Here is a 14870-nt window from a genome sequence, read left to right on the forward strand (position 1 = left end):
ATAATCCACATGAAGTACAATTATACATATGGCCACCAGAAGATGGCACTATGTAAATGACACAGACACAATGGTGCAGACTGATTGAGTCAAATGGAACTCATTCTGTGAAATCTCATTACTAAAATCATGTCTCCAAGCTATGCAAACCCTGGCATTGTTGTGTTTGCATGTGTACAATTATTATGTTTATGTTTAGCTTAAAAGGTTAAGTGTGAACTTGAAAATATTACTTAAATGCTACATGTGTACTTATAAGTAAATATTATTATTATATACAGTTTTACACCGGATGCCCTTCCTGACAGAACCCCCAGTGGTTGGGGGACATTCACTCACAGATTAAAGAAGATTTAATCTGACATTCACACATATGGGGCAATTCAGAGTCTCCAATTCACTTAACCTGCATGTTTTTGGACTTGGGGAAAAGTGGAGTGGAGTGGTGTGGCGTAGTGGGCTAAGTGCAGAACTTGTAATCAGAAGGTCGCTGGTTCGATCCCCACAGCCACCACCATTGTGTCCTTGAGCAAGGCACTTAACTCCAGGTTGCTCCGGGGGGATTGTCCCTGTAATCACTGTAAGTCGCTTTGGATAAAAGCGTCTGCCAAATGCATAAATGTAAATGTAAATGTGGGAACACCCTGCGAACATGGGGAGAACATGCAAACTCCACACAGAACAGCCCTGGGTGAGCCGGGACTCAAACCCGGGTCCTACTTGCTGTGAGGCGAACGTGCTCTCGCGAGAATTTATAGATAATCTATGAATACTTCAAGTAAATAATTGTGTAAACGAACAGTAAAAAACCCTCATTGCAGCAGATGACATAAAGATAGAAAGAATTGTCAGTGATGAAGGTCCATCTCAAACAACTGTCAAAGATTAATCACTTACCGTAGAACTGCATACAATCAATTATGGTCATATTTGGGAATATTCCCTCAGGGAAGGTGAAGGAGAAATTTGAGGGCAAGAGAGATCTTTAGAGAGTCTTTAAAGTATGACAGGTCATTTATCAATGAGGTGGTCTGGGGTATATCTGTGCCTGTGCACCACTCTCAACATCACCAGTAGAATAAGAAGAGATTTGCTTGTGCTATTAGAGACACCCAATGATCTATATAGCTTTAAATCTTTGATAGTTACTCAGTAATGACAGATTCATAGAAAGACCTTAAATAATTGCAACATGGCATGGAAAGTAAATTTGCTTAGTGGTTAAAATGTCTTGGACTTGTAAACCTTTGGAGAACATAAGGCGGCCCTGTCAGTACAGCCCTGTTTCACATCAGTTTTGAGGGGAAAAGTTCAGCAAAGTGCCGCAGCCCCTTGAGAAACATCTCTGAGAGCCTGAACACACCAGTCACACTGACTTTATTTTAAACTTAATTTACACATAACAAATCCACACTCTTATGTAACTAGGTGTTTCTTCAACTACAGTATGGGCACTTTTATCCCGGTGCACTTACTAAAAAACCCAGTTATGTGATTTAAAGAAATTAAACACTATTTTGAAACTGGTTTATTTAAATGAATTAGACCTAAGTCTACTAACAAGGTCCAACAGCGGATGTTTTGCATCACAGAAGAATTAATTTTTTCCCTCACCTGAATCCTTAGAAAATATCGTCTTAAATCACTATTCATATGGTAGAAATGATAGTGATGGAAATGTTGCAAAAAAAAAATTAAGTACGTTTTTTGCTGACTCCTTTGTCTTGCTTTAACCTTGTGGAACCCCGCGTACACATGCGTGGACGTTGTATTTTGGCATCGCTGTACGCAATGCATAATTGCATTTCATTTAAACCGACTGATCTCAGCTCAGGAGATACTGGGCTGTCAGTAAGGGGTTAAACCTGGTTCCCAACCCTGTTCTTGGAGGCCCCCCAACACTACAGCTGTGTCTCGTTTGGAAGGCTGCATCCTCCGCAGGTCAGATTTGTCGGCCGCATACCTCATCAAGGCTGTCTTGTTTCAGAAAAGCAAGTAGGACACTTAGAATGCAGCCTTTGAATGCGTATTAGACTAAAAGTACACCTGTAAAATCTATTTTCTTTTTACATCATTACAACTCTCCTAAAATGTACCTCATGCATTCCCTTCTAAATGGACTTTGTTCCCTTCTCACTCGAAGCACTCGCGCTTGTTAAAGAGTGGCGTGCTGTCATAGCAACCATGTTACGTTCCGTTTCCATTTGTCCTACGAAGACCATCTCGTTTAAATGAGACTTGTTTAAAGGAGGACACTTGGTATACTGCGGCCTTCGAAGGAATCGTCCAACCTAGCACGCAGCCTTCGAAACGAGACACGACCTACATAAGTGGATATTACCCTAATCAAACACACCTGATTCAACTCATCAGCTCATTAGTGGAGACACCAAGACCTGCATTGGGTGTGTCAGAATAGGGAGATTTACAAAATGTACAGAGTCATGTGACCAAACAACATGGCGCCGATCACAGCAGAGTATGGCTTTAGGAGAAACGACAACAACGCATCTGGTAACAAATCTAGTTATGTTTTTATATTAAAACCTGTTTAAGAGTCTCTAGATTCATCCAATATGTCATTTTAAAACATTTTGCAGTTTAAAGCGAAATGCCATGCTGCTAAACACAATGTACAGTAATGTGTACAATAGTACGAGGCTTTCATTAGAAATTCTATATTTACTGTGTATAGTTTCAAAGCAGAAATCAGCAGTAATGTTTGTACCGTCTCAAATATATGAATATCCAAGACTCCTGGAAACATAACAATTTTATATATATATATATATATATATATATATATATATATATATATATATATATATATTTTTTTTTTTTTTTTTTTAATGAGACGTTATATAGCTTGGTATTATTTAAAATTTCACAACTTAATCCCACTGTCCACATCTGTGGACATCAATTTTTAGGAAAACCATTTTTCTCAACAACAAAAAAAACGTTTTGCATTGATAACGACAATAACGTCTATGTATATAAGATATTTTAAAAAGTAGTTAAAATAAATGTAGGCATGCTAAAAAGTAAAAAAACTAAAATAAAATCTGTGTCTATTTTAACTATTTGAACGTTTTGTGTGAATAACAGATCCTCTATTGATTTTTCATCATATACATTAAAATATAATGAGACTCTTAGAAAATTACAGTAATGAAAGACATGGGCTGAGTTTGGAATTGCATACTACTCATACTTTTTCTGCCTAACACACATATGGCAGAAGTAGTATGGGTAGTACGCCATTCCGAACTCAGCCCATGTCTCTGTCTTGATGAGCTCACCTGTCTGTCATTAAGATTGTTGGTTGAGTCATTGCCTGTTATGTCAATTCACCTTTGAATCAATGTTTTTAAACTTTCCAATTGCTAAATGTACCATTGCATTTTGCCTTGGGTATATTTTCTTGTTGATTCACAAAGTCCCTTACAACACTGCTTTACTGTAACTGGATATGGGGTGTGAGACAACATTATACAGAGAACTACTTGTGTGTATACGTCATATATACAGTGGGGTTTAAAGGTATATGACTAATACGAATGCATGTATTTTGCATTCTTTTTATTGGAAATTATATTATCAGCATAATAATTTGTGTGCAAGCATTTTTGCTTGAATGACAGCATAGACTCCAAAAGTTTGTGCAAAACCTGATGATCGATGTTCTTATGTTATCTTGTGTACTTCAATTGAAGCAAGTGTATCTGGCTTTTTGCGCAGAGTTAACATGATCAATGTTACAGATTTGATTATATGAATGTATTGATATGAAAAGGCATGAGCTGGAGAACAAAAGTGTACAAACTTGCAGCCTGAGCTGTTTTAAAGATTTTATATTGAGTCATAAGCACAGACATGGACATCAAGTACTGGACGTGCAACTTAAGTGAAGTTTTGCGTGGGCCTTATGGCACTAAATCCTTTTTAGTAGCCAAAAGCTATTTCCCTCTTTACTCTGTGACTTCCAGTATCACTTAGACTAGATGGAAAAGAACGCACCAATGACCACATATTTTCCGCCCATAAAATGAAAAACAAGGCATGATGGGTTAGGAGTGTGTTCAGATTCACTCTCTCTGCATGTTATTCAGTATGAAGAATCAGTCTTAAGATTCATGAAAAATCATGAAAGCTTAAAGAAAAGAGAGTATGTTACGTATAGTATATTTTAAATTATGAAATAGAAATGCTTATACACAGTGCCACATGAAAAATGTATGCAACTTTAACAACCGGTTGAATTTTTTTTAAATTCACCCTTTCATGAGTCACCATGAGTCACTGTAAATTGTGATTAGAGACTTTTTTCCTTTAATTGTAGGTAAGAATTCACTCATGTCTAATAAGAGTTGTTGATGTCTATGTGTCTCATAAAAAAAAATGTAAAAATGTTCATATAAAAATAAATTAACTTTACATTCATGCAGAATGATAAAGCAAAACGGTATACATTCTCACATACTGTACAATATTAAAAATATTATAAACGTTAACATTAGAAATGTCTATTTAACTTTTATATATGTTATATTTCATATATTCATATTTGAATGCAAATGAGCTACTGATCTGCATGATAATGTTTGTTAATGACTTCACTTAAGTTATCCTGTACAATTATACATACAAATAATTTCATTATTATTTTTAATGATTATGTTTGAATGAATATTTATTCTAATAATTGTTCATTTATAGTAGTAAAATAATAATTGATAATGTAAATAATTGATAATTTAGATAAAATTAATATATAAATTAATATTAATAAATTAAATTAGATAAAATATATTAAGTAATGTTATCATGTTTATATTAATGTATTATATATTTAGATTTATCACTTTATAATTTTTTGTGTAACTTTTTCAAATTGTAGGTATAACTTTCAAAAACCATATATATAGTATATATACGTACATTAATGTGAGTTTATAGATATATGTATATGTATATATATATATAATGTACATTTTTACATTATCTATATATATATATATATGTGTGTGTGTGTGTGTGTGTGTGTGTGTGTGTGTGTGTGTGTGTGTGTGTGTATGTGTGAGCGTGTATTTATCACTTCGTGGGGACCAAATGTCCCCATAAGGATAGTAAAACCTGAATTTTTTGACCTTGTGGGGACATTTTGTCGGTCCCCATGAGGAAAACAGCTTATAAATCATACTAAATTATGTTTTTTGAAAATGTAAAAATGCAGAAAGTTTTCTGTGAGGGTTAGGTTTAGGGGTAGGGTTAGGTTTAGGGGATAGAATATAAAGTTTGTACAGTATAAAAACCATTATGTCTATGGAAAGTCCCCATAAAACATGGAAACACAACATGTGTGTGTGTGTGTGTGTGTGTGTGTGTGCGTGTATTGATAAATGTATGTACAGTATATATGTCTTTGTGTGTGTGTGTGTCTGTGTGTGTGTGTATACAACAGTTATTTCTGGTCCTCGAATCTGATTGGATGAGAGACGTTCCATGAGCACAGATGGTCTGACATCAGCACTCCGACGCTTCACTGTGTGTGTATCACTCCGCTTGTCTTCGTGCCGTTCTAAACTAAAGTGTAAGAGCAGTGCATATGTGTTAAGAGCTATGGTTTGTTTATTTTATATGTATTTTGTTTTACATTACATATGTTAGCCAGCAGGTGGTGGCAAAAGATAATTTTTATGTGTAATATGAGCCAGTTTGGTGACGTGAAGTGAAGCCGCTTCAGAAATTTATATACAACAGCTCTTCGTGATCGCTTGTATAACTGCTAAAGCTAGAAAACTGCTTTAAACAGCTTTAAACAAACAACTTCAGCATTAAGGCTCATCACAGCTGAGAGACACAACATACTGAAGTTGCTTACCTCTTATCAGACTTTCCACATTGGACTGGGCACACTGTTTAAAATGGAGGACATTGCTTAACTGCTAGTGAAGATTTGGACGCATCATTTGTTTTGAACCAGCAACGGCAGATTGTGATCCGTCGTGTAAGAAAGTAGTTCCATGCACAAATGTGTTTTATGACCGTAACTAGTTTTTCCTAATTTAAAAAAAAAATACTTGTTCATTGAACTGTTCAACATAAGCAATATCAGACTCGCAATCATGCTATACGGCCCTGCATCAGCACTGCTGTGATTACCTATGTCTCTCGGCCTGCGGCCACAGCATGATATTGCTTAAATATATATATATATATATATATATATATATATATATATATATATATATATATATATATATATATATATATATACGGGTCAGTGATGATTTTTTTTGTCTACATCTGATAAATCAGTCAAAAATACATTATAAATGCAATTCACACAACAAAGAACTTCTCTTTTATGATGAACATGTTTTCAATTACTGAGATCAAAGTCATTTTTATATTTTGTTCTGGGGCTTTAAGTAAAAAAATGTTGGGTGGTTTTGTGTAACTCTCTGGAGATAGTAAAAAACAAATGTATTTTTTTTATAGTGTACTTTTTTTTTATTTCTTAAAACATGATTAACAAAAAACGAAATTAAACAATTTTGTCCACCAAATCAAAGTCGTGTGCTGTAACTATGGGGGTGTAACCAAAATGTAAAAAGCTATTTTGTTTTTACATGTGGCAAAAATCATGAAAATCCACAAGTCTGGGTAAAGTTTTAAAAACAAACCATTATTTTGTTGTATCATTAAATATCAATATTTAAATATTTCTATGAAAAGCCACTTTTGGTTTAGGTCATTTGGTGCAACCATGAGACTTAAAAAATCAAGATATTTGTAAAAAAATATTTTTCACCTTGAAAATTTTCACTCGTTTAAAATGAATAATAAAGTTGCTTTCACTCTTGTGTACTCAAGGTGCCACGTGACGTATTTAAAGATAATGACACCGTTTTTATGTTTTCTGCTCTTTTGTATCAATAGATAAATAAAAATAGTTCATGGCATTATTTTTCAAAACATCCTAACTATATATATAAACAATTGCTTCACAACTTTTGCACAGTAAGTGTATATAGTATATAAATACAATATAAGATAGCATTTTTATAGATGCATAAACAACAGAAAATATAACAGAAACAAAAATAGCAAATATGTGACCATTTGAATAATGGTGAACTTTAACGTTCGTGCCTGCACAGGTGATGCTTATGTTCTTCCCGGTGTGGTTTAAGAGCAGATTTCCCGACACTGACGCAGAGGCTGGAGAGAGTGAGACAGATCCCGCCCCTCAATCTCTCTCTCCCTCCACTCTGGGCAGCATACAATCCCCCTTTAAAAGAGCGCTCGTCCCAAACAATCGGACGGCGGTGGTTCAGTACAGTCAGGGGAAGACAGCTGGAAACACAACCTCTCGCAAAGAGCCTCCGCAAACTACTCTGCGCCTCCCAACTCTCAAGTGCGCAAAAGAAAAGACTAGACATTAAGAAAGCAAAACAACTCGTTTCTTATTCAGTTCTCTGAATCGGGTGAAAATGACCCCTAGTTCAGTAAAGAGGCTTCTGCTGCTGCTGTGCATCGGCGGCTCAATCCACTGTATGCCGCAATCAGCGGGGAAAAATAAAAGACATGCGCAGCAGCAGCAAGTCCAACTGGACGAGGTCTTCGAGGAGGCAAGAAGTTTAGCAATGCATCAAAGTAAGTTCTTGAATAACTGTTTACTTTAAATGAATATTTTGTATGTAACAATATCGGCTATGTATAAATGGATACGTCTAGCAGATCATCTGCTATCTTTATTTAAAATAAATGTCAACTTTTTGATATGTTGTTATCCATCCAATGTAGTGAGTTTCATTTGTTCAAATACTTTGTTACATGTCATATGTCAAGTGTGCCGTTGTTTTCATATCAGGTGGCTGCAACGAGAACGGTCGATTTTATAGGCTGAACGATCAGTGGGAGCGACCCTACATGGACAGCACTCTTCAGTGCACTTGTAATGGAGCTTCAGGGATCAAGTGTAAATCCAAACCTGCAGGTAAGCGTTTACTGTATCAAACTGCTTTAATCTGAAATGGGAATGCATTAATATTTAGTTCGATTTATGCTTTTCTATGAGTGCGCAAGAATGCGCAATTACGCACATTGAGCGAGATTACGCACGGACATATAAGCGCTGAAAAGAGTGGTTGGTCATTTTTTGTGTTTGCTATATATAAGTTTTATTTGAAGTCCTCGATGTAAATAGCTAAGTGGCTTTTTAAGACGATATATATATTGTTTGTCTGCTTGTCTTTTGGACACCTGTAGCCGAGGAGATGTGCTATGACAAGTACAATGCGCGGTCTTATCGAGTCGGAGAGACCTACGAGCGACCAAAGGATAGCATGATATGGGATTGTACCTGCATTGGGTCCGGCAAGGGCAAAATTAGTTGCACCATCGCAAGTAAGTTTAAACCAAACCCCTACTTTAGTTGTTTTGGCTACACTTTACATTACACAATCCAAGTTACAGTGTATCTAACTGCATAGGTATGAATAATACAAGTAAAAAATGTTTAGTCAATGAAAAGTAAATACAAGAAACCTGCTTGTATATAGAAATCATTAATTAGGCATTAATTACTACTTAATAATGTATTTATTCATAAATGGGTGCCTTAATGGACACTGTAGTGTAAAGCATTGCCATTTTCTATTACAATACTGATCAGTTGTACTTGTGTGCAGACCGCTGTCATGAGGGAGGGAATTCATACAGAATTGGGGACAACTGGAAACGGCCCCACGACACCGGAGACTACATGCTTGAGTGCGTCTGCCTTGGCAATGGAAAGGGAGAGTGGACCTGTAAACCCATTGGTGGGTGTTTTCCTTTGCAGTTTCTGTTATTGTAAAGCTCCAACCTACATTATAATGATCCTATATTAATTATTATTATTATTATTATTATAATAGCTAAAATAAGCTCACTAATTATTTCTATTTTAGTTGTTTTTTTATTTTATTTTTATTCTTTCATTTTGTTTGGTTGTATTGGGATTTGTTTTTATTTGATGTTTTTTGTTGTTGTTTGATTGTTTTTCCTCCATTTGTTTTTTGTGTTTGTTATTGTTTTGAGGTGGTTTGGGCATCTGGTAAGGATGCCCCCTGGCCGCTCACTAGGGAGGTGTTTCAGGCACGTCCAGCTGGGAGGAGGCCTCGGGGAAGACCCAGGACTAGGTGGAGAGATTACATCTCCACACTGGCCTGGGAACGCCTCGGGGTCCCCCAGTCAGAGCTGGTTAATGTGGCTCGGGATAGGGAAGTTTGGGGCCCCCTGCTGGAGCTGCTGCCCCCACGACCCGACTTCGGATAAGCGGTTGAAGATGGATAGATGGATGGATGGATGGTTATTGTTTTGTTTGATTGTTTTTTCTTTTGTTTTTGTTGGTTGTGTTTTGTTTTGTTTTGTTTGTGTTTGGTTTTTGTTTTGTTGGTTGTTGTTCGATTGTCTGTTTGTTTGTTTTTTGTCAAGATGGCATGTCACTCCCAACTAGAAAGATGCTAACTTTACTTTTTCTTCACAGCGGAACGTTGTTATGATGACTCGCAGGGATCTTCATACTTGGTTGGCCAGACATGGCAAAAACCCTATCAAGGCTGGATGATCGTAGACTGCACCTGTTTGGGCGAAGGCAACGGACGCATCACCTGCACCTCCAGGAGTAAGTGTCTGCTTCCAGACAAATATTTTCAACATTAATTAGACAAGATTTAGCGGGTCTTTGCCCAAATATTTTTCATTTCGTAATAATTTACCCGCATGTTGTTCCAAACCCATATGACTTTCTATATTCCATGTGAAAAAAAGGAGATGTTGGGCAACATGTCTGAGTCACCATTCATTTTCACTGCATCTTCTTTCCATACACTGAAAGTGAATGATTTTTTTGGGTGAACTATACCTTAAAACTAGGAATAATTTGGGGCGGACTCTCTAAGAGACTCCTTGTTATGTTATACTGGTTAAAACAGTTTCACATGGCACTGTTAAGTTGTTGAACAGACACCTTTTTGTTTCTAAAGTCCTTTTTTTCTCCAAAGCCCTGCATTGTCTTGTTAAAGGACTTAGTAATTATTTGCATGCCACACTTTTATTACATAAATACCAATGAGGTCTAGAGAGCTGTAAGATTCATGCACATGGAAAATTACAGAAAATGCTTTCCAGGGCTGTTGAAGTTGAAGGTTTGCAGAGAAAGGAAACAAAATGAGTGAACAAACAATTAAGAGTGTGACTTCCTTCAACTGTCCTGTCTGGAAAGCGTCATTACTTTAAGGGTCATACATAAAGAAAACATGTTGAGGTGTAATGGTGCGAAGCTGTTTTCCAAATGGGCCTGTGCCAAGAATGACCAACAAACTGAATAAAGAAGAGGGGTGGGCTGCATGGATTTGAAAGTTACATACTAAAATAAATCTAAATTCAGTCAAGTGTGTCTAAACCTCTGAATGTTATTGTAACACCTAGTTGTGTTTGATGTACAGGAACCAGTACATTGGCGAAATGTTTGGCATGCAGGTTTCATTTAATTGGCCCTCGTTTCATTATATTTGATAGATCGTTGTAATGACCAGGACACCAGAGCCTCATACCGTATCGGTGAGACCTGGACCAAAGTCGACTCCAGTGGAGACACTCTGCAGTGTCTTTGCACAGGCAATGGTCGAGGAGAGTCGAAGTGTGAAAGACATGCTACGTCACATGGCACACCCACCTTTGGTAAGCATGCCATTTCTGCTTTCAAACATCAGTATTTTCAACCTAGTCTCATAAAATGAATGCTACTATAACTACATTTTTGATCCCTTCCATGTTCTACGTTTTGCCGCAGTTTTCTGGTGAAATGAACAGTAGAGGCTACAACAACTGTGTGTTTTATTCCCTTTCACACAAATCAGCTGATTATGACTTTATAAACACTTGTGTTTCGCATTATTACTCACACACTGCTATGTTATGATATCTAAAGTTTTACTCTAACGCATCATTTGTAAAAACGATACATTTGAATGCTTGTATAACAGACCCACCTACATTTACACACTTATTTCAATGTGATTAGCTTCCATGGTAGCACAGCTGGTAGAGTGTTGGACTTTGGACCTGGAAGACCATGATTTGAGACCAGCCAAACACCCAAGCGGACACATGAGACAAAAGTGTCATAGAAGCAACAATGCTTTTCATGTCGTAATTGCTTTTTCCACACTATCGGTTAGGTTTAGGTGCTGGTTAAGGGTTAGGAAGTCTGTTTTGTTTACCTCTAATTGCATTTATGGAACTATCAGTTACGTTTAGGCATTGGTTTGGGGTGAGGGTGTCTGTTTTGTTCACCTCTTGTTTTGCATTTAGAACACTATTGGTTTGGTTTAGGTTAAAGTTTTAGATTAGGGAGGTACATTTTACTCCATCTAATATTTACCTTAAAAAGCTCTTATTACAACATTTCACTCACTTATGGCACCCCCCACTGGACATTTCACTGGGAAACTGCAGCAAACGTGTAATGATTAATGTTATTTCATTTTGCAAAAATGTTGCCACAGTCATGTAAAGTTCATGATATTGGGTGATAGGATATGAGTATTTTTTATTGGGTGCTAACAACCTAGAAGAATTTCAGTAGCTGTCTCACAGCCAATATTTCTCCACATTCCACACAGTTTTGCCAATATCATGGCTTATAGGCAGCATAACTGTCTAGCAACCTAAACGTTCATTACTTATGTAAAAACAAAATCTCCATGAATAGGTTCTGGCTCTACAATGGAGCTTATAGTTAGACCAGTGACGGAACAAGTCAACACCCTGCTTGAGGAGGGCACCTGTAAAACTGATTCTGGTGTGACTTATTACAATGGCATGAGCTGGATGAGAAGTCAAGGCAACAAGGAGATGCTGTGCACTTGTGTTGGAGGAGGAATCAGCTGCGAGGAGCAAGGTAATATTCCCGTTTTTGTTTTTATATATTTTAAATTAAGCTTTGGGATCCAGGGATACTTTGTACACTTTTAAATCATCACAAAATAAACCCCAATAGAATGACTGGAGAGTGTTGTATCAACCTAAAGGGATTTATTTTACAATAATGTCCAGCTAAATGTGCATTACCAAACTAATTACACAAAAAAATTGACATTAAATATTGAGCTAAGTTGAAACAATTTTTATATATGTTAAGACAACATGGAGTGATACAAGAGACCATCACAGCTATTGGTTGCCAGGGACAATGGTCAAATGTACATTGTAGAGGTCATTATACAAAAATGCAATGAATGACAAATAAGGAATGAGAGCCTTTTAGCTCATATCTCCATTAGTAATGTTGTGATTTTATTGATGTACATAGATGGACAGTCGCAGGTTTATGGTGGAAACTCTGGTGGGCAGCCATGCACGTTCCCCTTTGTATTTAAGGGGAACACATACTATTCATGCATCTCTGAGGGCCGAACTGATGGACAGCTGTGGTGCAGTACTACCTCTGACTACGACACTGATGGCATTTATTCGTTCTGTACCCGCAAGAACCGTAAGTACACCTTAAGGCTAAGCTATGCTTACTGGGCGAACATGCTTCTTAGTATGCCTAAAATACAGCAAAATACGTTGCTGTTTTTGTTCTTCGAAGGTGTTCGTTTTGTGATATGTCTACTGTACACATTGCTGAAATACTTGACCTGAGAAATCAGGTTTTTTTGGAAGAAGAGACGTTCTCCATTTACAATCGTGCATGCCAGCTAAGGAGAGAGTAGCTAACTAGGTTACTATCTTAATGTTAATATTGTTAACTTCAATTTTGAAGCCTGTCACTCTGAGGTTGTTCAGGAGTACACTTTTTTTTTATAAGATGCTTGACACAAACTTGAATAAACAATGCTGAACGTAGAATAAACTCAAACTTCATTCACCAGTGGTGTTGCTTTAGTTTGTTCAGGAGAAAAAAGTTTGACATTTACATTGTATACATTTGGCTTTTTTCTTTATTCCTGATGAGAAAACTAGTTATTCATGTAGGCTACACTATATTATGACAGAAAATGTCATAATATAGTGGAGAAGTATGGGAAATGGGACATAAATGGTGACCAGTTAAACTAATCTATGCCTTGCTAAAAAAAAAGATCAAAGTAATGGATCAAATGAATATTTTGCTCTTTGGTTTTTCTGATTGTTCTGTTCATTGGCCTTTCAGTCCAAGTTACAACCCGTGGAGGAAACTCTAACGGAGCTCTCTGCAAGTTCCCCTTTACGTATAATGGGCGTAACTACACCGACTGCACAGCTGATGGCCGTCGGGATGCTATGAAATGGTGTGGCACCACCACTGACTTTGATGGAGAGCGGAAATATGGATTCTGCCCCATGGCTGGTGAGGATGTTTAATACTTAAAACCAAGTTGCTCACCCACAGCAGAATAGAGCTGCTAGACTAAGGGTCCATTCACACCGAATGCTATTTTTCATCTGTCTGTTCTGCTTTTCAGTTGTTTTCTATATAAAAATGCACTAGATGGTTGTTTTTGACCATTGCGGCACATCTCGCTGTTTTCTAAGCGTTTAACGAAAGGTGACTCGTTTTCTTTAGATCCCACGTCATTAAAAAGAGCTACATCTTTTAAAAACAACTGCGCTCTGTTATATTAGTTGCACTGCATCTAGATTTTATAAGCGCAAGATAGTTTTCAGTCTCAATACATTATGTGGTTCCTGAACTTTGTTTAGGGGTTGTATTTATATTATTTAAAAAAAAAAAAAAAAACATTCCTAGGCAATATTATGCATAGGCAATACCATCCTTGGGGTACAATGTAAATAAAATGGTAAATGGATATGGTAATCATTATGTACCATGGTATTACCATTTTACACCATCACTGTATCAAGGTACCAGCATAGTCCTTTTTTTGTAAGGGTAAATTAATTCAGATAGAGTCTTTATAGACAGTAATAGCTTTTTTTGGCCTTAACTGGTCGTTTATGTGCTTGGGCCATGACACTTAGTGGCCTACAAATGGGTTTTAGAATTGTGTTTAAGAGTCATTAAGGAAGTGGGTGTTTTTAAAGACAAATTAATGGTGTTCTGATTTGTGGCTCCGCTGGTCGGATCTTTCAGGGTTTTACATCTGGCTCCATTCCAGACCAGACTTGCCAGGGAGAATGAGATCAGCATGAACTCTGGAGCATAATATGCATTTAGATTAGAATTGGTTGTAGTTAGTAATTTAATTTTAGACTAGTCTTCATTGATCTAGAATCGCAAAAGAATCTTCCAGAGATCTGTAAACAAAAAGTAATTAATAAATGTATTCTCTTTGTTTTAATTCAGCTCATGAGGAAATCTGCACGGTTAACGATGTAATGTACCGCATTGGAGACGAATGGGACAAGCGCCATGACACACTTGGTCACATGATGCGTTGCAAATGTGTGGGCAATGGACGCGGGGAGTGGAACTGCATTTCCTACACTCAGCTCAGAGGTCATTGGTTCTTCTGAAATTTAGTTTACAAGTTTGCTGCCAATTTAACAGACACAATGTCTATAATGAGATGTTTCCATTTGAATTACAAGTTGACTGAAAGTGGATTTTGCAGATACCATAACTAACATGGAGGAAAAGGATGATAACTGAATAATCTGCCTTTATATTTTAAAATCAATTCATAGAATGTTAAAAAAAAAATCATAATTTTTCCTTACTATGACGGGCACACACATAGACAAGAGTCTACAATGAACAAAATCCCTGGTGCAGTTTATTGTGCAACCAAAATCTCAATAATAGCCAGAATAAAATTAAGATTTGGTTCATAACGTGGGAGCCAGAAATTCAATTGAGTTATTTACCT

At 36.7% G+C, this 14870-nt stretch overlaps 1 protein-coding gene across 3 annotated transcripts in view; it reads left to right on the plus strand.

Annotated features, from left to right (window-relative positions):
* The first annotated feature begins 7323 nt into the window (after nt 1-7323).
* The window catches only part of fn1b (fibronectin 1b), a 35828-nt gene continuing 28281 nt past the window's right edge, over nt 7324-14870 (plus strand). For 2 of the 3 annotated variants that reach the window (XM_052126377.1, XM_052126378.1), the window contains exons 1-10: nt 7325-7662; nt 7880-8005; nt 8278-8415; nt 8700-8831; nt 9539-9676; nt 10573-10734; nt 11768-11956; nt 12368-12550; nt 13214-13390; nt 14348-14500. In XM_052126377.1, the coding sequence (XP_051982337.1) occupies nt 7500-7662; nt 7880-8005; nt 8278-8415; nt 8700-8831; nt 9539-9676; nt 10573-10734; nt 11768-11956; nt 12368-12550; nt 13214-13390; nt 14348-14500 (1561 nt within the window). In that variant the 5' untranslated portion in view covers nt 7325-7499. Of the gene's footprint in view, nt 7663-7879; nt 8006-8277; nt 8416-8699; nt 8832-9538; nt 9677-10572; nt 10735-11767; nt 11957-12367; nt 12551-13213; nt 13391-14347; nt 14501-14870 lie in introns of all 3 variants that reach the window. The other variant, XM_052126379.1, reaches the window with a different exon arrangement.

This window comes from Xyrauchen texanus, chromosome 5 (genome assembly GCF_025860055.1).
Source record: "Xyrauchen texanus isolate HMW12.3.18 chromosome 5, RBS_HiC_50CHRs, whole genome shotgun sequence".
In the NCBI taxonomy this organism is placed as follows: domain Eukaryota; kingdom Metazoa; phylum Chordata; class Actinopteri; order Cypriniformes; family Catostomidae; genus Xyrauchen; species Xyrauchen texanus.